Source organism: Sceloporus occidentalis, unplaced genomic scaffold (assembly GCF_023333645.1).
Source record: "Sceloporus occidentalis isolate IW3139 unplaced genomic scaffold, rSceOcc1.0.p SCAF_2, whole genome shotgun sequence".
Classification (NCBI taxonomy): Eukaryota; Metazoa; Chordata; class Lepidosauria; order Squamata; family Phrynosomatidae; genus Sceloporus; species Sceloporus occidentalis.
Genome location: NW_028316982.1, coordinates 114,952,361 through 114,978,557, shown reverse-complemented (window position 1 = coordinate 114,978,557; position 26,197 = coordinate 114,952,361). Strand labels below are relative to the sequence as shown.

At 40.9% G+C, this 26,197-nt stretch overlaps 1 protein-coding gene across 3 annotated transcripts in view; it reads right to left on the bottom strand.

Annotated features, from left to right (window-relative positions):
- The window catches only part of LOC149318894 (rap1 GTPase-GDP dissociation stimulator 1-like), a 60,309-nt gene that overhangs the window by 6,678 nt on the left and 27,434 nt on the right, over positions 1-26,197 (bottom strand). Inside the window, exons 7-13 of one of the 3 annotated variants that reach the window (XM_089510638.1) lie at positions 24,155-24,298; positions 17,676-17,807; positions 17,010-17,144; positions 12,176-12,301; positions 6,886-7,025; positions 3,180-3,306; positions 884-1,012 (exon numbers count right to left, since the gene is read on the bottom strand). In XM_089510638.1, the coding sequence (XP_089366764.1) occupies positions 884-1,012; positions 3,180-3,306; positions 6,886-7,025; positions 12,176-12,301; positions 17,010-17,144; positions 17,676-17,807; positions 24,155-24,298 (933 nt within the window). The remainder of the gene's footprint in view (positions 1-883; positions 1,013-3,179; positions 3,307-6,885; positions 7,026-12,175; positions 12,302-17,009; positions 17,145-17,675; positions 17,808-24,154; positions 24,299-26,197) is intronic. The other 2 variants (XM_089510639.1, XM_089510641.1) reach the window with 2 other exon arrangements.

The following is a 26,197-nucleotide window of genomic DNA, read 5'->3' as shown; positions in this document are numbered from 1 at the left end:
CCCTTACAATAACTCTGCCTCATCTTGAGCTGGCACTGATAATTCCCCTTTCATGGTCCTATATTCCTACAACCTATGTCTTCCAAAATTTCCTGCCTAAGCTTCTTGGGGGATCAGGGGAAAGACTGAGGACTGCTTCCACCATTATACTATAAATCATACCCCTTCTGCCTAGCTGGTGGAACTTTTCTGTCACTACCATAAGCAAGCCCATGTCTCAAAGTGTTGCAGCAAACTGCTGTGCTGTAAGGTGGTTTTTAAAACCCATGCTTTATTTCCTGTTTACAGTGATATAGAGCAGATTTAACACTGTTACAAGCTAAACCTGTTATGCTTTGTATCAGCCATCCCCTCCAAATATCTTGAGCTATAGCTACATCAGAGCCAGCATGGTGTAGTGGTTTGAGGACCGGACAATGGCTCTGGAGACCAGGGTTTCAATTCTGGCTTGGCTAAATGTGCTAAATGTGCTCTATGGATGACCTTGAGCAAGTCATACTCTGTCAGCCTCAGAGGATGGCAATGGCAACTCCCCTCTGAAGAAACTTGCCAAGAAAACCCCATGATAGGTTAGCCTTAGCGTCGTCGTAAGTCGGAAACAACTTGAAGGCACACAACAATGACAGTAATAGTTGTGGTGGGTTGGATATTGGATTTGCAGCTAAGCACATAAAGCAGGCATTGGGTTGGGCAAAGACTTCATTATATTATCATATTCTTTGTATGTAGGACTGAGGATTTTAAATACATGAAGATGGCATTGACTGATCCTTCATGCTTTCATTGCTGCTGTTTTATGGCTGTGCTATATTTCCTAGTATCAAGGGCTTTCAAATGCTATAGTGGCAAATTCTGATTCATATACCAGGTGGAATGAAATTACCTGAATTTAGGAGACTGCACAACAGGCCTATTGAATTATATTTCACCTCTGGACCTGTGCTTTCATCTTGGAGAAGTTTATGTATGTTCTGAACTAGCTTGGCCTCTTTAAATTCCTCTTTGATGATTTCTGTAAAGGAGAAGAAATGTTTAATCAGCCCTCCCCAAAGACATTTCAGAGATGAAGATCAAACCTGCTTGTGGTGATTATTTCCTGCCCCTTAAAAAAGAAGAACTGGTGTGCAGCATTCTGTGTGCAGCCATGCCATTCTGACAGTCTTCACATATATATTTTTTAAAGGAGGCTAATGCTTCTACAGACAGGAGGCCAATGCTTCTAGGGACATTAGACCATTTGAGCTCCAAGGAACCTACCTCATTCTCCCTGTGATATATTTCTGCCCTTCTCTAGTCCAAAATATCAGGCCAAGGAAGGATTGTGGGATAGGGAGATTATCACAATTTGGCACCCCACACTTTGGCCAAGAGCCAGGCGTTGCCCTCTTTCTCCTCCTCTGTGTGGGAAAAGGAGAAGCAGAGAGGTAATGTACTCTCAGATTGCATGGGGCTATGGACCTTATCACACGGAGATCCTTCCATGGGAGAAACGTCATCAAAATGTTGCAGAAGAACCAGGACGTGATCAAGACTGGTGCTTCTAAAGTGTAATGGAGGCTTCCCGCTATGGAATCGTCATGGAATCGTTCACAGGGAAGCCAAGAGAAGCCATTTTCTGCATAATGGGATATCCCATTATGCAGAAAATGGCTTCCCCATGAACAATTCCATGATGATTCCATAGTGGGAAGCCTCCATTACACTTTAGAAGCACCAGCTATGATCACATCCCTGGTGCAACGTTTTGATGACATTTCTCCCACAGAAGGTCCTCTGTGTGATAAATTGAACTTTATCACACAGACTCCTGGCACAGTCAGAGAACGGGACAAAAGGGGCCTGGAAGGGAATGGAACGAGTGGGGGATGCATTTTACTGCACACAGGGAGTCCTCACTCATTCCGTTTTCTTCCCTCCATTCCCAATCGGTCCCCAGAGGAGGAGATATTTGAGAACTGTTCTGAACAGTTCTCAAAAATCGCCCCCTCTGGGGACAGATTGGGAATGAAAGGGAAGCAAACAGAATGAGTGGGGGACTTCCTGTGTGCAGTAAAATGCGTCCCCCACTCGTTCCATTCCCTTCCAGGCCCCTTTTGTCTCTGATTGTGCCAGGAGCCTGTGCAGTAAAATTCAGGGACTTCTGAGTGCAGTAAAATGTGACACCCCCCACTCGTTCCAGATTCATTCCTGGCCCCTTCTGATCCATTCTCCTTCTGTTCCCAGGATCCCCTGTGCAATAAAGTTCACAGTTATGACTCCGCCACCTTCTGAGAGGCAACTAAGATCTGGGAAGTGGATCCCTACTGCCTCCAATCAGAAAGACTAAGTTCTTCTCTTCCTCTTTTGAAAAGGGATGGGATGGAGAGATCTGGACCCACTGTAGATGAAGGTTCCCCAACCCCACCCTCCTGTATCTACTTCTTCTCTCAGTCAGTACACTTTATCTGCAAAACAGTATCTCCTGTAAGTAGGCACAATACCTCTCCTTGCAAATGATGGTATCATTGGGTGGTGTAAGGGTGTAGACACCCTAGAGGAGGGGTGAGACCTGGTTGGGCGCTCTTCCCCTTTGGTGGAGGAGAGGCAAACAAGCACTCTTCCTGGCTGCTCCATCATTGGCTTTCTCCCTGGGGAGAAAGCATGGCAATGGAGCAGAAGAGGGGCAAATGTGCACCCTTCTTGGGTTACACCTTCTATACCGGGTGAGACCCTAGCTAGTGATGCCACTGCTTGCTGCTACTTCTCTTGACCTTAACTCTTTTAAAAAAAACAACAGCTTGTTAGCACTGCGAAACAGTACATTTCTGTCTTCATTACTAACATTGGGCCGACAACTAATGAGAAGCTTCAACTCACCCAAGACATGACAAACAGAGGTAGACAGCAGGTAAAGTGTCTCACAGACACACTGGTTTTGTGCACAGCACTCAATGTAAGTAGAGCTGCCAGAATGAAAACTGGAATCATTTAATGATTGTGGAGGAGATTTTCAGCAGGTGTTTCTTGTTACCTAGTTGCATGACAAACAACACCTGCTGAGATTTTGTCTTCCAAACAACTGCTGAAGTTATAGGAGTCGTCTTTGGTTTTCAGTCTGGCAATCCTACATGTAAGTGACCTGGGCTTTCCAAATGTTGGGAGTGCACTGAAGGGGCAGAGTCCAGGAAGGCCATGAATACCTAAATTGATTGCAGAAGCGATGGCTAAGGCAATCAGCGCTTCATTCTGCATTATGGCATGCTTGCTAGTTGCCATGGAAACCAGGTGCTTCATGCCTCCAGCTTCTTGAATGGCTCTGACAACTTCCTGTTTAGAAAGCAACAAGAGAGAAAGAGAGATCAAGTGTTTAAAACCCTGCGGAACAAAAGAGGCAATTTGGACCTCCCTGGCAGCTCATAAATTGACAGGAATGTTGTCTATAAACCAGGAAAGAAGCTGTGTTTTCTTCCCCACCATCTAATGAATGACTATGCTTATGGAAATTAAAGTCTTTATTCTTATCATTCATTCATTGCCTTTATATCTTACTTTTCCATCATAAGCTCTAAACTTGGGACCCTATCACACGTGGGTAAAATGTTGCTGAACTGTTGCAGAAGCATGAAGATGGGATCATCCGTCGCGCTTTTAAAATGTAATTGAGGCTTCCCACTTTCCTTCCATCAGTGAAGCGTTCATGGAGAAGCCATGAGAAGCCATTTTTTGAATAACAGGATCTTCTGTTATTCAAAAAATGGCTTCTCCGCGAATGCTCCATTGACGGAAGGAAAGTGGGAAGCCTCAGTTATGCTTTAGAAGCGCGACGGATGATCCCACCTTCGCGCTTCTGCAACAGCAATGTTTTACCGATGTAAGTGCATCTGTGTGATAAGGTCCTTGGAAGTACTGCAGTATATTTAAAAGTAACTTCTATTAATACCTGCAAAACATTACTTTGATCCCCAATTATATGCTAATAATAGTTAGAACAATGTTACTTTGTTTAGAGTAGTCAGACTGAAAACTGGGGATGGCTCCTGTACCTTTAATGGTTGTATAGAAAAGGGAATTTCAGCCAGTGTTGCTTATTATACAACCATTAAAGATACAGTTGTTGAAATGCCTCCTCCTCCATCTTCTTCTCTACACTCAAGTCATTTCACATTTATAGCAACCCTAAGGTGAACCTATCATGGGGTTTTCTTGGCAAGATCTGTTCTGATGCTGAGAGTGTGTGTTTTGCCTAAGGTCATCCAGTGGGTTTCTATGGCTGAGCAGGGATCTGAACCCTAGTATCCAGAGTCCAAGTCCAACACTTAAACCACAACACCATATTGTTTCCAGTTTTCACCCTAGTAACCCTAGTGTTGATGTAGTAAACCTTTCTCTCCTAAGGGTAACAGGACTTCACAATGTTACTGCTTTAGGCTGAACTGTGGCAGGAACTGGCAGGAATGGCTCCCTACCTTTTGTTCTCTTAGGTCTTTGTGGGCAGAATCAGCATTAGACACAAACTGGAGGAGGACAGTTGTATAGTACAACAGCAGAGCAAAAACCACGCCAGTGGTCTATGGCGAAGCCAGAGTGACATTCAAAAGAAGAGGAGACAATCATCTCTTAGATGGAATAATGAGGGAACCTGAGCTCAGATGGTTGGAGGAGTGAAAGAGGGCATAGGAAGAGGAGAGAGTGAATGAAAGCATGGAAACACTGGGCTGAGATTCAGGTCTGAGGGAATAAGAAATCATGGAATCATGAAGGGGGAGAAGTGATGGAGGAGAAAGTGCTGCGGCTTCTGCTACCTGGCTCTTGGGTAAACAATAGCAACAGGGACTGCAAGCATATGACTGATGGTTAGCAGTAATGTTGCCATGGCAGTGGCAGCTATGGTGCTCCATCTCCCTCTCCTCCTCCTTGCCCTGCCAGCTCTCTTGCATGCCCTGGGCCCGCTTCAGCCCCAGAGATCACATCGGGAAAGGAAGAGGAGGAGGAGGAGGAGGAGGAAAGAGGAAGGCAGTGGGGATGGAGGAAGGGAGGTGGGAGAAGGGCCAGGAAGAGAATGCCTGCCCGGAGAGACCCCCGGAGGAGTGGGCGAGGCTGAGCTTTCTGAGTGGCCCTGACTCCTCCAAGGTGGCTGCTGGGCTAGAGAGGTCCTGCACCCGGCTTGCTCCCTCTGGGCCACTGTCCTCCATGACTACAGTGGCCCCAAAGCCGGGTCCCTGAAAGAAGGACCCTGCTCTGCCAGGTGAGGGCTTGTGAGGCCAAGGGAACCCAACTCACCACCCTCAACTTTGGCCGAGATGCAAATCAGATCCTTCATTCCCACTCTTAGAACGCTGCTCTGAATTGATTTTTTTAACAATAGAACCATCAAAAAATGAGTGTCTGAAAAAAGTGGGCTTTTTTAATTTGTCTAGCTTTAATGTGACTCCAATTGAATGCAGTTGCGTCTGAAATGGTTCCCAGTGTGAATGACACAGATATAAATCAATCAGGAAATCGATTCATACCCTAGTGGGAATGAGCCCATACTCTACTGTGTACACGACGTTTTTACAGTAGCTGGGTGATTTTTACCCAGACTGTTCTGGGAGCTGGACTTGTCCCAAATATAATTACTGGCTAACAGTTACATTGGACTAAGATTTTGGGAGACCAGGATGCGAATCCTCACTCAGCCATGGAAGTTAATTGGGTAAGGCAGAATCCAACTGGGCAACTCACACTCAGCTTTAAAGGCAAATCTCCTCTAAATAAATTGTTCCAAGAAAACCCTAGGTCAGGATCGCCATAGATTGTCACATGTTAGGCTGAACAACAGTGATTGGTCCAAGGTCATCAGTAGATTGAAGACTATCTACTTCTGCATCAACATCTCCATCACCATTACCACCACCATTCCATTCTCTGCTTTAATCCTGCAAACAAGTGTAGTCAGTTGCTAGGGATTAGAACTCCTTTCATCTCCTCCAGTACATTCCTAGAATGAAAATCCAGTTCACTCCTCCCATAGAAAACTATGTTCTTTACCTAGAATTGTCAATTTATGCCAAATAATAATAATAATAATAATAATAAAAAATCACACTGGGCAGCTGCTATACTGTCAGAAGCCTGATTGGTAGATATTAGTACTAATTGGAGCTAAATACAGGGGTAGAGTACCTTAGCAAGTAAAGCAGCAGCTTCCTACAATTTTCAAGGATTAATTGATTTGTTTTTGCAGCTTGCAAAGACTCTCCAGGAGGACTATGGATTTACTGAACCTCTTCCTTTTCTCTCAGTCATTGTAGTGCTAGGGCTTACCCTCCACTCTGCATTCACCTTCTGGCTAGAAGCAAATAGGTTGGCTTAAATTGTCTTTATCCTGTCACCCTAAGTAAGTGAAAAGAAATAATCCCCACATTTCCCCATGATCTTGGAATAGAGCCTTAATTTCCAAAGAGAAAAAGATGTGTGTGTATGTTTTTGAATGACTAGTACTGAGTACCTCTGCTTGGTACATTAATGCATTATGCTTAATGGCATCACCAGGGACCAACCCTAGATCTCAGGTTTTGGTCCAGAAACATGAGATGACATTAAACTGGCAATCCTAACCTTAAGGAAGGAATAATGTGTGAGGAGAAATGGCAACAGAAATTTCCTGCAGTTCATCTGAGAGGTGTTGTTCTGCATTAAAATAATTGCCAGTGGGTGGGTTACATAAATAGTTGTTCTCACCAAATAATGAAGAGGTAATTGTCAGCATGAGAATATGTTGTGAGGATATACTCCTGGAAATGGCCATTGAAATATTTCAAGGATGGTGGTGTGGAAGCTCTGCTGCTGCCACATTTGTAAATTGGAATCCCACAGATGAAAAATGATACTTGCAGACTGATCAAACCCCATTCCCATTCATACCTGAGAACGGCTGTGACGGATAAGTGAAGCCAACAGTCGGCTTGCTTCCCCGCAGATTCCAGCATGGTCTTTTGAATCACACCATTGCACCAGTTTGTTTAGCAGCATGGGATCTTGGCCCAGTTCCTCTGCTGCATCAGCTGAAAGACAAAGACTAGAATGTTTTGTAGATGTCCTGGGCTACAACAGCTGTTTGTTCTCTTTCTCCTTTTACTTTAATTGCATGCATCTAATTAAATCATTATTTGCATACACAGACAGTTTACGCACTACAAAAAGAGCTTCAGTTTTGAACTTCTGTGTTATATCAAATATACACAACTTAATGGAGGAAAGTCATACATTCAAGAAAGGATTTATTTATTTTATCTACTGAGCATATATACTCATGTATAAGTTGACCTCACCCATAGGTTGAGGGTAGATTTTGGGGCCAAAATTATGGATTTTGATATGGCCCATAGTTGAGCCATGGATAAGACATGCAATAAAGGATGCAAAGGCTGATGCAATGGGTAACAATGCCAAAGAAATTAACGAAATTCCAGAAGGCATAATTGTTTGTGTTCACCCTAAAGGCTGGACAAATAAGGAAGGAACTACTGTAAATGGTGGTTGTGTGATGCATGGTAGAGGTGACCAGGCATGGGTGGGACTAAGAAAATGTGTACAAATCAAAAAGGTTGTAAAGGGAAGAGATAATGAACAGTACTGACTATTAACAGAATAGGAACCATCCTCTTATCTGAGAAGAGTAGCAAAAAGCGAGAGCTTAGTCCATCCCAGGAGCATGTAAATGAAATTCTGATCCTCTATACTCTCTCAATGCTCCTTTGAGAGGAAGCACCAAAGAGCCACCACTGCTGCTATTTTCCTGTCCAGGCATTTTAAAAGGCCAGAAGCAACACTGCAACAGAGAAAGCAGAAGTAGTCGATGATTCTTTTAGGTTCACCCAGGACAGACTAAGCTTTTGTCTTTACCACTATACTCAGAGAAGGGGATGGGCCCCCATGGATAAGTTGACCCTGGTTTTTTGGATCAATTTTATTACTAAAATTTTTTGGCATATACATATATACTGTATATAGTATATACTGTACCAAAGCAATTAGGCAGTGACAAAGGATAGGGAAAAGACTTGAAAAATCGATGCAAACATTCACAGATATAGCTCATGGTTTGTGACTTGAAATGAATATGTGAAGTGCCTTACAAGAGAAATTTGGGTGTTTTAGATTAAATGAGAAAATGTGAAAGTCCTGTGATGATTCATGTCTATGAATAAGTAAATTCTTCAGTGTTGCGATCAGTGAAGGATTAATGTGTATGTGTGTGAATGCCTGTTTCTACCGAAAAATATTCTTTATGAGCAGGTGTGCAAATTCTGTTTGGGTTTTTTTCTGTCTGATAGCCCATTCAAACAGGCATGCTATCACTGAAACGATGCGGTCCTCAGGTGAAAAACATGTGTGTGAGAACTGGTGACAGTTTCAGAAAGGTGTAAAAGCAATCAAATTGGTTGCCTTGTCAATGGGCATGTGGAAACTTGATTCATAAAAATACGGTACATTTCTCCAAAGAGATTCTATGGCCATGTGCCGGCAGTTAATAGTTTGCTTGTAGAGTTTGTGGACAGAACCCCTGTTGGTAAGCATTTTTTTAAATGTCTGTATTGCTGAAAAGCAACACAATAGTGGAGGTTCAGATTATTTCTTCTTCTTCCCCTTAAAACATCAGCCAAATTCCCAAAAACATTTGTTCGGAAGAAGGAGAGGGCTTAATCTTTCTTTCCCTCTTTCTAAATTCAGCAGGCATCAACACACCAGACAATGGTTGCAGTAATGAATTTACACTAGATAACACAGTCAACTAATTTAGCAGGGAACTGTTAGAAGATACATGCTCACAGGGGTGTATTGTACAGAATTAATCAACATCTACATTGGCTCACTGGTAAATAGAAGAGATAGCAACACTTCTATTTAGAAGGTTAATCTTAACCAAAAATTGCCTTGAATTCTGAATAGCATTTTTTTTTTGGGGGGGGGGCAGGTGGGGAAAACATTTTATAACAGGGAAGTATTTGACTAGCTGATCTCTGCATGAAAGAATAAATACCTGTGATTGCTGTAGATTTCCCCTTGATGTGGGAGAAAATTAATGTTTCACCCCAGTATTCGGCCTGTATTTGAATGCAGTTGGCCCTCCATAGCCATGGATTCTTTATCCACAGATTCAACACTCACTCACAGCTTAATATATATATCTATATATCCCAAAGAGCAAACCTTGATTTTTCCCTTTTATGTAAGGACACAATTTTAATATGTCATTGTATTTAATGGACTTGAGCATCCACAGATTTTGGCAACCACAGATTTTGGTATCCATGGGAGGTCCTGGAACCAAACCACAGTGGATTCCAAGGGCCCATTGTATTGCAGAATAATTGTTTTGTGGAGAAAAATACATGGCTTTTTATACAAAAAACATGTTTTGTGTGCAGAATACTGGTCTCCTAGAAAAGAAATATTGATTTCTATACAAACAAACAAACAAACAAACAAACAAAACTCCTAAGTTCTGCACAGAAAAAGTTTTTTTTCTTTTTGCATAAAAATACGTTTTCCTCCACAATACTTTGGGACATGTGAATACATGAGAAAACTGTGCAAAGGTCTTGCTGCTATATTCTTCCTGACACTGTTTCCTAACTGTTGGGAAACCTGTTTTGTTTGGGTTTGTTTGTTTGTTTTGTAAATAAATAATTGCAAATATTCTTTTCATCCTTATTCTGTAAGATTTTATACCTATGTGAAGTCATAATATATGCATGCTTATGTTGTTTTCAGTGGAGAGAATTATTGCTATGGAGATGTGGACAAGACAGTATCCTTAACATGACACTTACTCCTTAACAAGTGTTAATAATATAGCAGTCTGAAAAAGAATAATCTTGGCTGTAGTATTTGCAATGGTAGGCCTGAGGAAATTAAATTTTGGACTACTCTTCCCAGAATTATGCAATGGTAGGCCTGAAGAAATTAAATTTTGGACTATTCTTCCCAGAATTACTGAGCAGCATGGCTACTAGCCAGTTGTAGTCCAAAATGTAACTTTTCCAAACACTGCTTGAATAACCATGAGGGTGCAGCTATGGATTTGCATGCTAGATTTGAGAAACACAAGCTCTGCAGGTGGATATGTGATTTTTTGAGATATTGGAAAGTTGATTGAATGTGAAGAATGTCATGTTGATTCCCCAGGGACTGTTACCAGAAAACTGGGACTGTACCAATATCAGTAGAGGTATGATCTCTTTCTTAAGGCACAGCATGACTGTGCTGCATGCACATATGCACACTGAAGAACCAAGGCTATGATCATGCTTTTTTTCACCCACCCATTCGCCCACCCTAGTCTGAAATTATGTACAATAACTTGCCTTTTAAGCTTTGAAGCTAATTTTCTAATAGTTATGCAATCTTGAAAACAGCATGTCCTGTCAACCAGAGCTGTGACCCCATCACACAATCCCACATCAATTCAAGATCAAAATTTGTGATCTAAGCAAATGTTCATTGTGTATTTTTTTTAGCTTTTAGTATCTGGCTCTGTGGGAAGAACCCACTTTCTTTTTGAAGAGTTCATTCAAAGATGATGGAAGTCTTCTTAGTTAGGTTTGTATCTGATGTGAGACAACTCAGCTGGCAAAATAAGGTCTCAGAGCTGAGATTCTGGGACCTTAGAAGCCATTGTACTTGGAGTCCCATGCTTTAGCTCTCTTTTGTACCTAGGGAGCACCTATAGTGCTTCAGGAGCGCTTAGGTGCTCACGACACTTAACTGCCTCAAGCAAAGCAATGAATATGATACCTACCAGCCCAAATCAGTTTGTATATTACACAACCCTGGCAACTTATTTTGGTGTGTGTATGTGTGTTCATTCAAGTCATCTGTCAACTTAAGGTGACCCCATGAATTTCATAGGGCTTTCTTAGGAAAGGAATACTCAGAAGTGGTTTGCCAATTCCTTTCTCTGAAACATAGTCTACAGCACCTGGTATTTGTTGGTGGTCTTCCATCCAAGTACTAACCAGGGCTGACCCTGCTTAGCTTCCAACATCAGATGGGATCTGGCACCTTTGTGAAGGAGGGGAGGGCAGAATATTCTACCAGCATCTCTCTTTTCTCCTACATGAAGCAAAAATGTACTAATCACAAATTAAATAAAGAGTTTGCTGCCTTTTCATGATATCCTATTTCTGTTTTATGAGGCAGCTGTTATGCTCTGCTTGGAAACTTATATGACACAGTGTAGAATAGTGGTTCAGTATGTGGAACTATGATTCAGCTGACCATTCACTAACCCCTGGACTAACAGTAGAGATGATATGGCACCCCACCCCCATGGGCATTCCTTACCTGGTAGAGAACTGGTGAAGATCAGAGAAGTCTCTGGCTACATTTCTATAGCCAAAAATTGATTACATCATCTGCTGAAATCTTCTTCCAGAAGTCTCAGAGGCTGCATTTGCTTCTGATTATGGGGACATAGCCAGAGGCTTCTCTCATCACCCCCAGCATTCTTCTAGGTGTGGTGGTACAGCAACTCGACAATATGTCCGGGGGTGGCTTTGGCTTGTGTTGAGGAAAGAAAGGAAGACCGAAGTCCACAACAGTGAAAAAATATACATGCAGGCATAAGGCAAATGTACAACCACCATATGTCACTGAAAGGATACCAACCATGGTCTAGTGAAGCATCTTGAAAATGGCTCCTCACAGAAGGAGGAAAAAGCAGGCTGCTGGCTAGTCCTATGTGAGGCAAAAGAGGCCTCTGTACATAAGCTAAGTTGTTTATTTACTGATGTCTCACCTAGATATAATGTGACTTATGAATGGTTACCAAGAACTGGGAACACAGCTGGCTTTCAATCTAGTCACTCTACAGCCAGTTCCCTGTGGACCAAGTCTTTCAGGATTTCAGCCATAAAATGTCTCCCTAACCAGGTCTATTTTCCATTAAGTCAATTTATAACAGCTCCTTCAATGCCTTGTTCTTATCTTGACAAATATAGCAACTGTTTTATAAGAAATCTCTGTATATCCATCATCCACTGCTGTCAAAAGGCTCTTATGGGTATTCTGGCTCTGATGCAGGAGTGTGACACACTGAAACTGGGCTTTCCATTCTGGTAAAAGCAGTTCTCCCATTGCATATGACAACATTGTTTCTTTTTAATGTAGTCTCACAAACAAAACCTGACAGACCCTGGCATTTTCTTACCTTGACCATCCATCAGCATTCGTAGTGTTCCAAGAAGTTTAAACTGAACAGGGGGCATGTCTGACTTCAAAAGCATCTGAATCCGATTGGCAACACCTTCCTCAAGCATCTGAACCTTGTTAGCCACTAAAAAATGAATCAAGAAGGTATGGACATACTGTATGATCTCAGTCTCAGTATCTGAGTGTCAAGGCAACAATAAGCTGTTAAGGCCCAGAACAGGCAAGACTATTCTTTTGCAAAATCTGCAATTGCAACAGCTGTCAGAGCAACATGATCATATCTCTACTGCTCAATAGTATCAAGAGCTTGAATCTGAGTAAATCATCATTTTATAATTAGTCTTATTTAGAATGATCTGAGCGAAAACATCATGGTAAAACAACGTAGCATGTTTTCTTTCTTCCACACTGACTATTTAACAGGCCTAATACAGGTTGAGTCTCCTTTATTCAGAGTTCCAAAATCTGAAATACTCCAAAACCCAAAATTGTCCACATGGATCACTATGGATAATGACACCTTTGCTTTCTGATGGGTCCCAAACTTTGCTTCATGCACAAAATTGTAATATGTATAAAATTAACTTCAGGCCATGTGTATAACATGTATATGAAACATACATGGATTTCATGTTTAGACTTGGGTCCCATCTCCAAGATGTCTCTCATTATGCATATGCAAATATTCCAAAATCCAAAATGAATAAATAAAAATAAAAATTCCCAAAATACTTCTGGTGCCAAGTATTTTGGATAAGCAAGACTCAATCTGTATAATCCAATATACTGTTGGCCCTTGGAACTCACAAGGGATCTGTTCTAGACCCTGCCCCCATGAGTTCCAAAACTTGCGTATATTCATGTCCCATAGGCTTGAATGGGGCGCGTGCATGTGGGGTGCGTGTCACAGGTGCGTGCCCCATTGATGTTAATGGCGGTGGCCCCTCCGTGGATTTTCAAGTCCTCTGACTTCAAGTCTGCAGATTTGGAGGGGCAACTGTGCTTTTGATGAATATTCACATATTTCATTTTTGTATATAACAATGAATAGAATTCCTTTTTCTCACTACTGGGCAAGACTGTGCTTTGCTTAGTAGATTTGACCATTTTTTATAATTCAGGATATTTTGCCAAAAAAAACCCTGTCTTGCCCAAACAATAATGATTTCTGTACAAAATACACTGTTTTGCACAAAATACACCATATGGTTAAAAACAATCTTTTGTGCAAAAAGCACCAAGTTTTCACAAAATTTTCACAAAAAGTCTTGAATTACCTAATAATAATAATAATAATAATAATAATAATAATAATAATTCTTATGGTGGCTGATCTTTTTTCTCAGCACAGTATCTCACTTTGCTGAGATACCCTTTCTAGTCAAGCATGAAAATACACTTTATTCTGGTATAAAACCCTTGAAGAGATGACAAAATCTTGTAGGTCCTTAAACACTAATCAAATTATTACAGCACGAGAGTCATTCAGCCTATGCTTAAGCGTGTAGAGAAGAAAGAAGGGGAAAACCCCATAGGTTCAATAATATTGTGCAAATTTAGGGATGGAAACAGAACCCTAAGGATAGGAATCAAGTTAACAGCATCAGCAGCAACAGCAACACTGTAGTCCTACAAACGCAGGAAAGTTACTAGGTGCCATTGGTGGCAGCCAAGCCAGTCAAAGAGATTTAACTTCTCTTTTCAAATCTGTTTAATGTTAGAGAGCACTTAGATGGTTTGGTGGCTTATGCAAGAGAGGTAAAGTAAACAATAGTTTTAGAAATAACTGAGGAAGCTGGGTATGCTCAGCCTGGTGAAGAGAAGACTGAGAGGTGACATGCAATATTTAAATACCTCAAGGGCTTCAAAGGGTAGGACCAAGTCTAATGTTTTTAAGTGACAGAAAGGTGGATTTCAATTGAACATTGGAAGGAACTTCTTCACAGTAAGAGCTACCCAACAATGAAACCAATTATCTAGGGAGGTGGTGTGATCTCTATATCTGGATGCCTTCAAAAAGAGACTAGACAGTGACCTGTGGAGCTGCTTCTAGTGGATTTCCTGCATTGAGCAGTAGGCTGGCCTAGGAGGCCCTTTGCAAGTAGTTGATTCTGTTCTATGAATCATAATGTAACTGGATGATTCTGTTCTATGAATGGTGACCATAATATTTGTTTAAACGTCAACATCCTCCAGTCTATCTTATATTTATCCCTCTAGGTTTGAGCAAGATTTTCTCCCCCCCCCCCGCTTCCTCTCTGTACCCCCAACAATTCTTTTGGTGAAGCAATCCCAGATAATAATTAAGAGTCAGCCTCCCTGGGTAGAGATGTTCACTATCTAGCAAGCAATTTCCGGGCAGGCTGTGTACTCTTTCTCTTGGCTAGGGCAAGTGCAGCAGGCAGGCATCCCTTGCCAGCATCTTGATCATGCTGTGAGACTAATGGTTAATTAACTTGCTTTTTAATTTCATTGGGCTTTGGTCACAGACAGTTCAAACTGTGGGCCCTCAACAGTAGTAGCATTTTCAGAGAGAGTTCCCTGGGCAGGCTTCTGTAGATTTAATCAATTAATTATGCCCCTTGTGCCTGTCCATATATTTTTAAAAGACTGCATCTAATTGATTTCATTTAATGTTCAGCTTGACTTTTTCATCTGCAGTTGTATTTCTGAGTTTTACTTTTAAAAGGGATATCTAGAGAATCAAGAAAGAATACAACTTCAGCATAGGGCCCGATAATGTACATTGCACTAAGGGACTGTTTCAGGTATAAATATATTTAGGCAGAGAATAGGGGCTTTCCAGGGTGAATTTTCTTATATGTGTGTCTTTTCTAACATAACAACATTTGATACATTTCATCTTCACTTCATTTTCATAATTTCTTTTCAGCTCTCCTGTGGTAATGAACTGAGCACTAGAGTTTAGAAAAAAATAGTTAAAATTAATTTGTTACCGTTACTATGTTACGTTTTCTGCATAATTTTTTAAAAAAAATTAATTTATTTATACAGTGGGCCCTTCCCTTCCGCAGGGAAACCATTCTGGATCCCTCCAAGTAAGCAAATCCATGTTTGCTTGTGCACCATTGCCAACAATGGAGCACATGCTTGCGGCTCGGCCAGTGCATGTGCCCCAAGTGCGTGTGCTATTTCATTAGTTGTCACACAGCTTCCGCATAAGCCGGAAGCCATGTATAGTGCGCCCGCGTATGGTGCGGGTGCACTGTACTTTGATATTCTGCTCTTTAGTATAAAAGCATTTGAATGTGGCTTGTTTGTACATGCCTTGAAGTGCTTGTCATGTCATAGTGCTTTCTTAGGCAAGGAATATTCAAAGGTGGTTTTGCCAGTTCCTTCCTCTGAAATATACATTGAAGTAACTGGTATTCAGTATTGGTGTCCCATTCAAGTCCTAACCGAGTTTGACCCTGCTTAGTTTATAAGATCAGACAGGATCTGTTGCCTTTAGGGCACTGAGGCCTTCAGTGTGGCTTACAAATACTTAATCTGACAGTCACTGCTTTTAGGCTTACTATTTAAGTAAAGCACAACACACAAGGGAAAGAGGATAGGAGAAGGAAGAGGAGGGAAAATAGTAAGTTCAGCAACAGCTAGCTTCTGGTGTGATAAAGGTCTGCCTGGATGCTCTCCTTCTCCCTTAGTGATGCCTTCACAGCAGAGAAATTTAGAAAACCCACAAGAGAGTCCCTCAGCAGCTATGGGGCCCTGGCATAATGAAGGTATGCTGGGCTGATTTTCTTCTCTTCCTTGAACCCGTGTGGCAGCATCCACAAAGCTCAAGGAAGGAGCTTCCAGGATGAGGAAGGTTCAGCCACGATGGCAAATTTAATTATTGCATGAAAATAACATTAGTTTTGATTAACAATCAGCATTTTTCATTCTTTACATCAATCATTGGCCATTTTTAGTCATTTTAAATGGGGTGTTAAATTCAGTGATTTAAGGAATTAATTAGCAAATTAATTAACAAATTAATTTTGTATTTTCTCATTGCTTTTAAACATCAGTGAATTAATTTGTCATGATCAACTAATGGTAATACATTTGCACTAGCAGTAAAGTTTTGAAACTTACAAAGAAACAGTGGTATATAACACACTATGACAAAAAGCCTATGTTTGATTTACTGTTTTCTTGAACATAATGCCAAGACCTCCAATATCTGATATGTTAAGAGGGAATGTGGTCTTTAATAATCACCAGCTAGCACTCATCAAGAAAAAGATGACATTTAAAATCAGTCAATAGATACATAAATTAAATACTGATATAATCTGAGCAATAGGAGGGGGCAGAATAAGGCTCCAATGGGTGGCTGCTTTGTGCTGCTGATGGGAACAACTGCTTGTGTGTGTGTGTGTGTGTGTGTGTGTGTGTGTTTGCATGCGCACACATTTTTCCCCCTTATAATTTCCAATTGTTTGAAGTGTCTCTATTGGTCACTTGGGGGTACCAGAGAGCATTGCTTTGTATTTTCCAATAGCACAAAATAAAAGTAAAGACAACTTGTTGGTAAGGAGTATATCAGTGAGTTATCTTTCTGGAGTAACAGTAATAAATAAGGACCCTGAGTAATTAGAAGAATTCGTAAAGTAACTTTTCCTTTTTTAAAAAAGTACCATTCCATTCTCTGCATAAAATATGGTTAGTGTCCTATCAAGGATAGGATACAAAAGTCCAGCTCACATCACTTCCATCCCAAATTCCTTTATTTCCTTCCTATTATATTGCCATCAGATACACTTATGTGGCTTTAGTTTACCCCCCCCCCCCCAGTCAGATAATTTTGCTTGTAGATTTTGTTGTACCTGGTATAGCCAGATTCCGAAGAGCACTAAGAGCAGCATGTTGAACAGACACATCTCCACTTTCCACATGGTGATCCAAAAGGTCTAGTAGCTGATGTACGACCCCTAGCTGCACCATTCCGACACAATTACTGTCTTCAACAAATGAAAAAAAGCAGTCAAAAGATTAGAATTGGGAATGTTACACAACAATAATATAAATACAGAACTTCAAGAATAGCCTTTGTATGTATCCAGAAAAATAAAATAAAATGAAATATAGCATCTAAGGCGCAGATGAGAATCAGGTAGTCCTCCAGATGTGGCTGGACTACATCTCCCAGTATTCCTCATCATAGGCTACTCTGCCTAGAGCTAGTGGGAGCTGCAATCCAAATACATTTGGAGGACCAAGTGGTGCTCATCCCTAATCTACCAAAAGGTAAACCACTTGAGACAGATAATCCATAGTGAAAATGCCAGTTGCAAATCTTGTAAGAATACTTTATTTATCTTGCATTCAGTTTAAATAGTCAGACCAACTTGTCAGCAGACAAACAAGGACACAGCACAACATAAAACAAAGAAGTTATATTTCTATCGATCTTATGTAAAGTTTTTTCCCAGCTGAAAAGTGGAATAAAAATGAGCTAAATAATAATAGATATGGGGAACAGGCAACCTTACCATTCCTGGCAAAATTAGCAATGGCCAAAGCCCCTGTCAGCTGCAATTGCGTGTGCTTGGATGTAAGCCATGTGGCAATGTTCTGGTAGATAACACCCTTTCCCTCTGCAAACAGCTGCTGCATGGATTCATCTGTAGTACAAGGAATGGAGATAGAGACTGCTGCTAGTATTGCTACACTATTGCACTGCCTTATATGCTGTTGTGAACACATACACACCAGCTTTCATGCAGAGTCTGATAGACAATGATAAATCTAAAACCTGGAATGCAGGTCATGTCCTATCATCAGAAGGGAAGCGAAAGCAACCCAGCACAGAAAACAGAAACAGTTCTGTAGTCTTAAATCCAGCCTGAGAAAAATGACATAGTCTTTCAGCTGGCTGGCAAAAAGTAGCCTTGATAGGTTGTGCATATCTGCTCCTGGCTGGAGAGGACTATTCTGTTTTAAGGTGAGTTCTCCATGTCTCTGAGCTTGTTTGCTTCTCCCCACTCAGACTGTATATATGAAATTTAATAATACAAAAACACCACTCGATAAAGCTGATCCTCATGACTTGGGGAAAATTTGTTGTTATTGTTGTGTGCTTTTGAGTCATTTCCAATTTATGGCAACCCTAAAGCAACGCCATCCTGGGATTTTCTTGGCAAGATTTTTTTAGAGGGGATTTGCCATTGCCATCCTCTGGAGGCTGAGAGAGTGTGACTTGCCCAAGGTCACCCAGCAGGTTTTCATGGCTCAGTAGCATTCGGAACCCTATTTTCCAGAGTTATAGTTGAACACTCCAACCACTATGCGAAATGTATGTTGTATGCCTTCAAGTCGTTTCTGACTTATGGTGACCCTGTCATGGGATTTTCTTGGCAAGATTTGTTCAGAGGAGGTTTGCCATTGTGTTCCTCTGAGGCTGAGAGCATGTGACTTGCCCAAGATCACCAGTAGCTTTCATGGCTGAGTGCGAATTGAACCCCTATCTCCAGAGTTGTAGTTCAGCACTCAGACCTATGCCACACTGGCTCTTACTATGTGAAATAGTAAGCATTAAGTTCCTGTTTCACTCATATTCCTATCAGTGTGGTAGGCTGCTAAAGGCTATGGAGCTCCATAGAGCTGATTCATGATACCTTTTAACTGCATGAACAGTTGTTCCAAGCTGTTTTGCTAATGGAGGCAACAGATAAAATGATGGCTACTACACCATTCCAATTTCAGAAGGCACTCCCTCATACCTGAATGCAATAAGATGATTTATGAATTATAGGGCAGGTTATAGCACTCCTAGCTCAGTCCTGCAGTGCCTCAGTGCTGCACCTTTATCCTCCAGGATCTTCTAACCAAGGCAGCCACCTCATTTTGCCTAACAGCACAGCTGGCTGTGACTTTATGCCACAGTTCTATGACAGCACAGAAGATGTGAAGAGGGTAGTACTGGGTGCAATATTTTTCTACAATAACAATATGAATGGATGTTTTTTCTTTTTTCTTTTGTCCAGATTACACGATGCTCATGGCAAAGACGGCAATTCAGTTGCTTGCCGTGAGCACAAGCTGTGTTTGCTAAGCCTGTTGCAGTGACATAAAAATGATGTGGGGTTTGTATGTAGTAAATGAAGCAGGCAAACCCTTCTGCAGTGGGGACATGCAGTCTGGTTGGAGGGGGGATTCTAATGCAAGAATGGGAACTATTCTTATTCTAAATCTAGAATCAGTGATGCCTAGATTTTGGTTGTCCAGGTGTTTTGGACTTCATCTCCCATAAGCCACAGCCACCTTAGCTAATAGTCTAGGATTCTGAGAGCTAAAGTCTATAACATCTGTAGGACCAGAGTTTTGGATTCACTGAGATGAATACATACAAATATATTTTAACTCTTTTGTTGTTGTGTGCCTTCAAGTCATTTGTGACTTATGGTGACCCTAAGGTGAACCCACCATGGGGTTTTCTTGGCAAGATTCTTCCGAGGGGGTTTGCCCTTGCCATGCTCTGAAAGTTAGAGAGTGTGCCTTGCCCAAGGTCACGCAGTGAGTTTATATGGGCCAAGCAGGGATTCAAACCCTGGTCCCCAGAGTCACAGTCCAACACTCAAATCACTACACCATGCTGGCTCTTGTTTGGACTCTAGTTTGATAACAAGTCACTAGAAGACTAGAGGTAAAAGATAGATCAGTTGACATCTTGCTTTCACTGAATTGTTTTAACTTTTTCAGTGAATATCAACAATAGCAAAACAACCACCTTTCCAGCATTTACTTGCTCTGTTTCACCCATAACTGTCTGCCATCCCCAAGCTGGCAAATATTAAGTAAACAAGTGGATAACTAATTGGATGTCTGTTTTACATGGATAGCATTCTGTTTATAGTAATTACCCCAATTGTGTGACCATAAAATAATTAATTGCAATTCCCCAGTGTCTACATTTGGAACAGATGCCAAAGCTTCTCTCTTTGTCTAGTTAAGACAAAATAATAAGTAATACAAATGAAATTCCTTTGATGAAATACCCTCATTAGATTAGCAACCTTTAACCCACTAATTCTAAGCTAAAAAACAATACTCAGTAGGCTTGCAAAAGCCAGGCTGGATTTTAAGTGCCCTTGTATGCTATTTTAAGAGGAACACTCCCACCCTCAAGATTTCTATTTCTGTGACATGGGCCATGTTGTCAATGTGTGAGCACTATCTTGAAATGAAGAAAGCTGAGATTCATAGAAACAATCTTAGCTTGCACTACTTCTATCAGCAGTAGATGATTTCAGCACCAGTGTTTGATAATGTGAGATACTGGACAAGTATACTACTTAATAAGTATATAGGTGAGCAGATGGCAAATATATATACCACAGACTGTCCTCATCACAAAGTGATATCAGACCAGTATTACATAAGTAATGATTTCGAATGGGGCAATGGACTGGGATTTCCAAAATCCTCATGCTGCTTAGTACAAATCACACTATTTCTGCTTCTCTCTGCCTTTGGTAAACACTGTGAGGTAGTCAAAGGCTTTCACAGCTGGCATCCAGAGGTTTTTGTGGGCTTTTCAGGCTATGTGGCCATGTTCTGGAAGGAAGAAACTCTTGCAGAACACACAGCCTGAAAAACCCACAAAAAACTACTGTGAGGTAGCATGGTCTAACCATGTCTTGTGGCACTCACAGAATGCACAGGGACCTCTAGACTCTGGTGCAGAGTCAAATAGTAATGTCATCAGGTACCACATCCCAGACCCAATTTGGAAAGTAATTGTAGAACAGATGTGGCAATGTGCCACCCATGGGCTACACATGGTTCCTAAAGCATCCTTCTAAGATTCAATGACCCACCAACAAAATGAATTTCAAAGAATCACCTTGTTCTTGTTTTCCAACAGTTCTGCCAATTTCCCTCCAAATTTGGTGACTACCTAATTTCAGCAACAAGCAGCAGGAATACAAACTGTAGTGGGTTCTGGGAAAGGGTGGGTTTGGGCCCTAGACTCACCAAAGTTGCCCACTTCTGTACTAGAGAAAATGGATTTTCTTTCAATATCTAGAAAACATTCCATTCATTAATCTTTTTTAGACTGATTATGATTCCAAATAACGGTAAATTTAGTAGGATGAGTTTTAATCCAGTGCATTGATACTACCTTTTGATCTGCTCTAGAGAAATATCCTCTTCAAGCTATGTTTATTTTTGTTTTCATGTACTGCAAAGTTTCACAGAGAACAGCATTTGTTTTCAGTAATCTGCTAAATGCTAAGGCTTCTTCAAATTTCTTTCAACATCATCTTCTTTCTATGTTGGGGTTCACTCAAAAATTTTCCTCTAGATAAAAATTGGCTGCTAGTTCATTTTATAGAATATAGCTTGGATTCCTTCAAAACTGTTCTGGCTCAGAACTTTGGTTTCTGATGACTACCATTATTCACAAAGTAGTATTTTCCCTTTACCAGCTAATCTGAGTAATTTGAAGCCTATTTGGACAAGGGTTTGGATTAGACTCTTTCCCATAGCTTCTTAGCCCATAGCCTTACCTTTTCATTTATACAGTGCGCTCTGCAGAGGCTTGGTTCCAGGACCTCCCGTGGATACAAAAATCGATGATTGATTAAGTCCATTAAATATAATGGCATACTAAAATGATGTCCCTTACATAAAATGGCAAAATCAAGGTTTGTTTTTTGGTATTTATATTTTTTAAAAAATATTTTCAAGCTGTGGCTGGTTGAATCCATGGATTAAAAAAAATCAGTGGATATGGAAGGCCAACTGTATATTGTCGTAAACAGATTCCTTCATGACAGGGTAAGACCCTTTCTCTTTAAGTTTTTGTACTGCTTGAAATTTGATAGTAAAGAATGTGGTCATAGATGATTTGCTGGCTTTGCTGGCTATTAATAATTCCATTCCACATGTATGTGTTGTATCCTGCAAAAATGCCACATTCTGTGATTGTAGCTTATGCAAAAAGGTTGCTAAGTGTTTACTACTGACAGAAGGAATTCCTAAAATATTAAGGAGTTGAACTGGCAGAGCTTTGGAGCTGAAAACTGTTTTCATGTATGTATGCTTCCCATCTGCTCAGCCTGTGTACTTGTCAATTATCAACTTAATACCTATAATGCTGTAAAATCAGCAATCCCACATGCATGCATTTTCAAGCAGGCTCCAGTGATCACAATATGACTTACCTCTAAAAGAACAGCAGAAAATTGCACTATAAGTCCTGTAACTCTGTCCTTCCAAGATGACTGACCTAAAAGCCTAACCTGGGAAGGTGAAGTGGTATATTGGCAGGTTGGTTAACATGGGAAACTAAGTACCATCGTGTGCAGGATTTCAGGGTGAAAGCAAAATGAAAAGTGAGGGTGATGTTGCATGTAGTCCAGAAGAAATCTGCACAGCCATAGCTTTTTGCACATCTGTTTAGAAGCAAACACTATAGGGCTGAATGGATCCTATTTCCAAATAGCTATGGTTAGGAATACATACCAATTATAATGGGAATGTGAATCAGTATTTAATCTAACATATTTAGTTACCACCACCTCCCAGCGGATGCCAGCTCGACTATTGGGCCTAGGCTGTGGAGACCTGAGCCCTGTTATTGTGTACTACTACATGATATGCCCATTCAGCCATTAAACTTGCTGTATGGTTGATCTTGGTCTCATCACTGTTCTTCACCCTAATGAAACTCATTGAGGTGCTGTGGAAATAAAACAGGAAGATCCTATAGGTCATGCTCTCAGCTCCGTGGAGGAAGCCTTGAACAAATATGACAAGGAAATTGAAGATAAGGCTGCTGGCGTGCTGCAGAAATAAAGCATCTTGACATAGTTTTAACTTCTATGGCTCAGTGGAATTTGTAGTTGAGGGGGGGAGCACCAGAGCTCTTTGACAGAAAAGGCTAAATGACCCATAAAACTGCAAACCCCAGAATTCCATAGCATTGAGTCATGGCAGTTCAAGTTGTGTCAAACTGCTTTAATTCCAGCCATCAAAGAGCGAAAGTAATCGATCGATCCCATTAGCTGTTTGCTTGTCTATTGTTGTATTGTTGTTTGTTTGTTTTTTTATCTATTGTTTAAATTGCTATTTATCTTTTAACATGTTTTAAAGTGTAAAATGTTTAATTCTATTTTAACGGTGGGAGAGTTGGAGGAGATGATTTGTATAATTTCTTATGCTGTAAGCCGCCCCAATTGCCTGAGAGCAGATGGGGTGGGATATAAATAAATTATTATTATTATTATTATTATTATTAATTATTATTATTTTTCTGCAATGTAGACAACGTCTAAACATGTAATTGTGCATTTTGGTTGGTCCAATAAAGGTATCATTGTTTGGATGTTATTGGATTTGCTATATAGCCGATATGGCTACCCTAGATGTTTCTAAGTAACAGGGTTTCATTTAGAGGCAGGGGCATAAAAGAGACAAAAGTCAGTCTCCAACTTTTCCAGCCAAATGTTAACACTAAAAGGATCTGGGGTAGCAGAGGTTAAAGGGACATTTTAAAGTCCACCAGAGTAGACAGCACAGGGGCTTTTAATTCAGCAAGAGTTGGCTTTATACGTATATACATATACATATATACAGTATATACAAGTCTGGCTGTCTTTCTATATTAGAGAATAATTATATGTTGCCATAAGGGAGGAAGAGAGTGAAAAGTTGTGGGAATCAAGCAGTGGATTAATCAATCCTTTCCCTTCAACTTCTGTCCAAGAGCTAAGCCAACTAACATTTAAAGCTTCAGGCAAACTTTTATGCATTTGGAGCCTAACATGAGCATTACATTAATCATCTTACAACTGAATGATCACTTGTTACATATAAAAAAGGCATCTGTTCAGATTCCACTAGGAATCTGGAAACAACAATCTGCAGATGTGTGTGCTGAAAGGAAAGAGAGCAGATGGCACTCTTGCAGCTGCTCTTACTTCACGCAGCTGGACTCTCTTACCCTGGGCTGTCTCAGTCTTACCTCCAAGTAGCAGTGACACAATCAGATCTGATGCAGCCTTTAAGCTGCACATGTCTTCTGGCTTGGAACTAGCCTGGAGCCTCTTCAAGATCTCTGACACAGCCTCCTGAATACCAGCCTCAACCAACTGCAATTTCAGGGTATCTGTACAATGCATGATAAACAGAAAGTTTGAGAAAATATGTGTTGGGTCATGGGGACTTGATGATATAGATGAATCAGGATTTCTTCCCACACTCTAATTTACATACTACCATGTTGGCACTCTCGGGAAACATAGAGAATAAGATTGTGTGGGCAGTCCTGCATAACCAGTGCTGTATATGGGGTCCCTAGATTGCATATTATGAATCTGGAGACAGCATGTTCTGGAGAGGTCACAATGACCTTTAGGAATCCTAGGTCAGGTCCCAAGGAGAAAAGGAGCAAACAAGCTCATATGGATGATCTAGATAATACAACAATAAAAACTAAATTAATGTACTAAGTGTTCCTTCCTTCCTCCAAGTCCTCTGCGTTTCCTCTTGCACCAAGAGACAAAGGAGGTCTCATGACACCGAATTAGCAAGCCAGTTCTCTCTACTTACCTCCTACAATGCTTCCTGTCAACCCCCCTGTCCATTCACCCTGGGATTGTTCTGATCTATCACTGTTTTTGTCACCCTAGAGCAGTGATGGCGAACCTATGGCATGCGTGCTAGAGGTGGCACTCAGAGACCTCTCTGTGGGCACATGTGCCATCGTCCCAGCACAGAATTTGTTACTAGAAAGCCAGAGGGACATGGCACTTTGCAATAAATAAATAAATGGGTTTTGGGTTGCAGTTTGGGCACTCAGCCTCAAAAAGGTTCACCATCACTGCCCTAGAATAAGAGCCACCTACCAGTCTAGAATGCCATTGTTGATTTCTGGGAAAGAACATCAAATCTTGGTTACATCACAGGATAGGACACCCCCAGAGATTGGTTTTCAGGTATGAATATTAGTATGAAAAATCTAGTCTCTGCATACAGTACACATACAGTTGTCTCAGGTTGCACTCTGTGTATGTTCTGAGCCACTGTCACTTTCCATGGTCTATTTTTCAGACAGGTAAATATTACCCCCTTTAAATTCCTCAAACTGTGCTATGTAGTGTCTATATTTCTGTTTCAGTTAGCTCTTAATGCTGTGTCTGTGGGAACTGCTATTGTGTGTGCATGACTGCATTCTGCATTTTTCGAATAAAACCCTCTTAACCTAACCAAACCTGGAGTTCTCTTCAGATATTACTGATATGTACAGGTGCAAAGAATCCTGAAGGCTATCCAGCTTCTTGCAAAACTAATTTCCCCAACATTTGAAGTTACACTGATAGCTGGTGGGAACCTTCCAGTTCCTCCCACATTTCTTTGGGTAACAGCAGGGCAATGCTATCTGTACCAATTCAGGAGAGGGGGATTGGCTCAAGAACATCCTGTGTGATCTTCTCCTGCTATGTAATGTCATTTGGATTGTCATCCAGTTAACCATGCCCAAGGATACTTTGCTGTAGTACACTCACTTTCCTACTTTGTTTTGCATTGTCCAACAATGTGGTCCATCTCATTCTCCCTCTCTATCTGATGAGTACTTAGTTAGGTGTACAATTGCAACTCCATCCCCTGATCACTCCCTCATGTTCTGTCTAGTTTCTAAACTTCCACCTCTTCGGCTCCCCTCCTAAAGCCTTGAAGATGATGCATCACTGCATACAACTGCACATGTCTTACACTTCATAAGACACAACTGAGAAAACATGACCTTTGATTTCTACCTGCAGTCTTGTGGGAGATGCTTCCCTATTGTCCAGTATACATAAGAATACTTTGGACCACATGTATGGTGCTAATTACTTCACACACATGATTGTAACTATCTCTCCCACTGACTGACAGAGGAGTTGTCAAAATACAGTTGACTCTGCCCATATGATCTCAGAATTGTTAGGTCTATCTTCTACTAATCTGGAGGTGAGGCAAAAGCAGTTGAAAGCTATACAGGTCTCTTATCTAAAATGCTTGG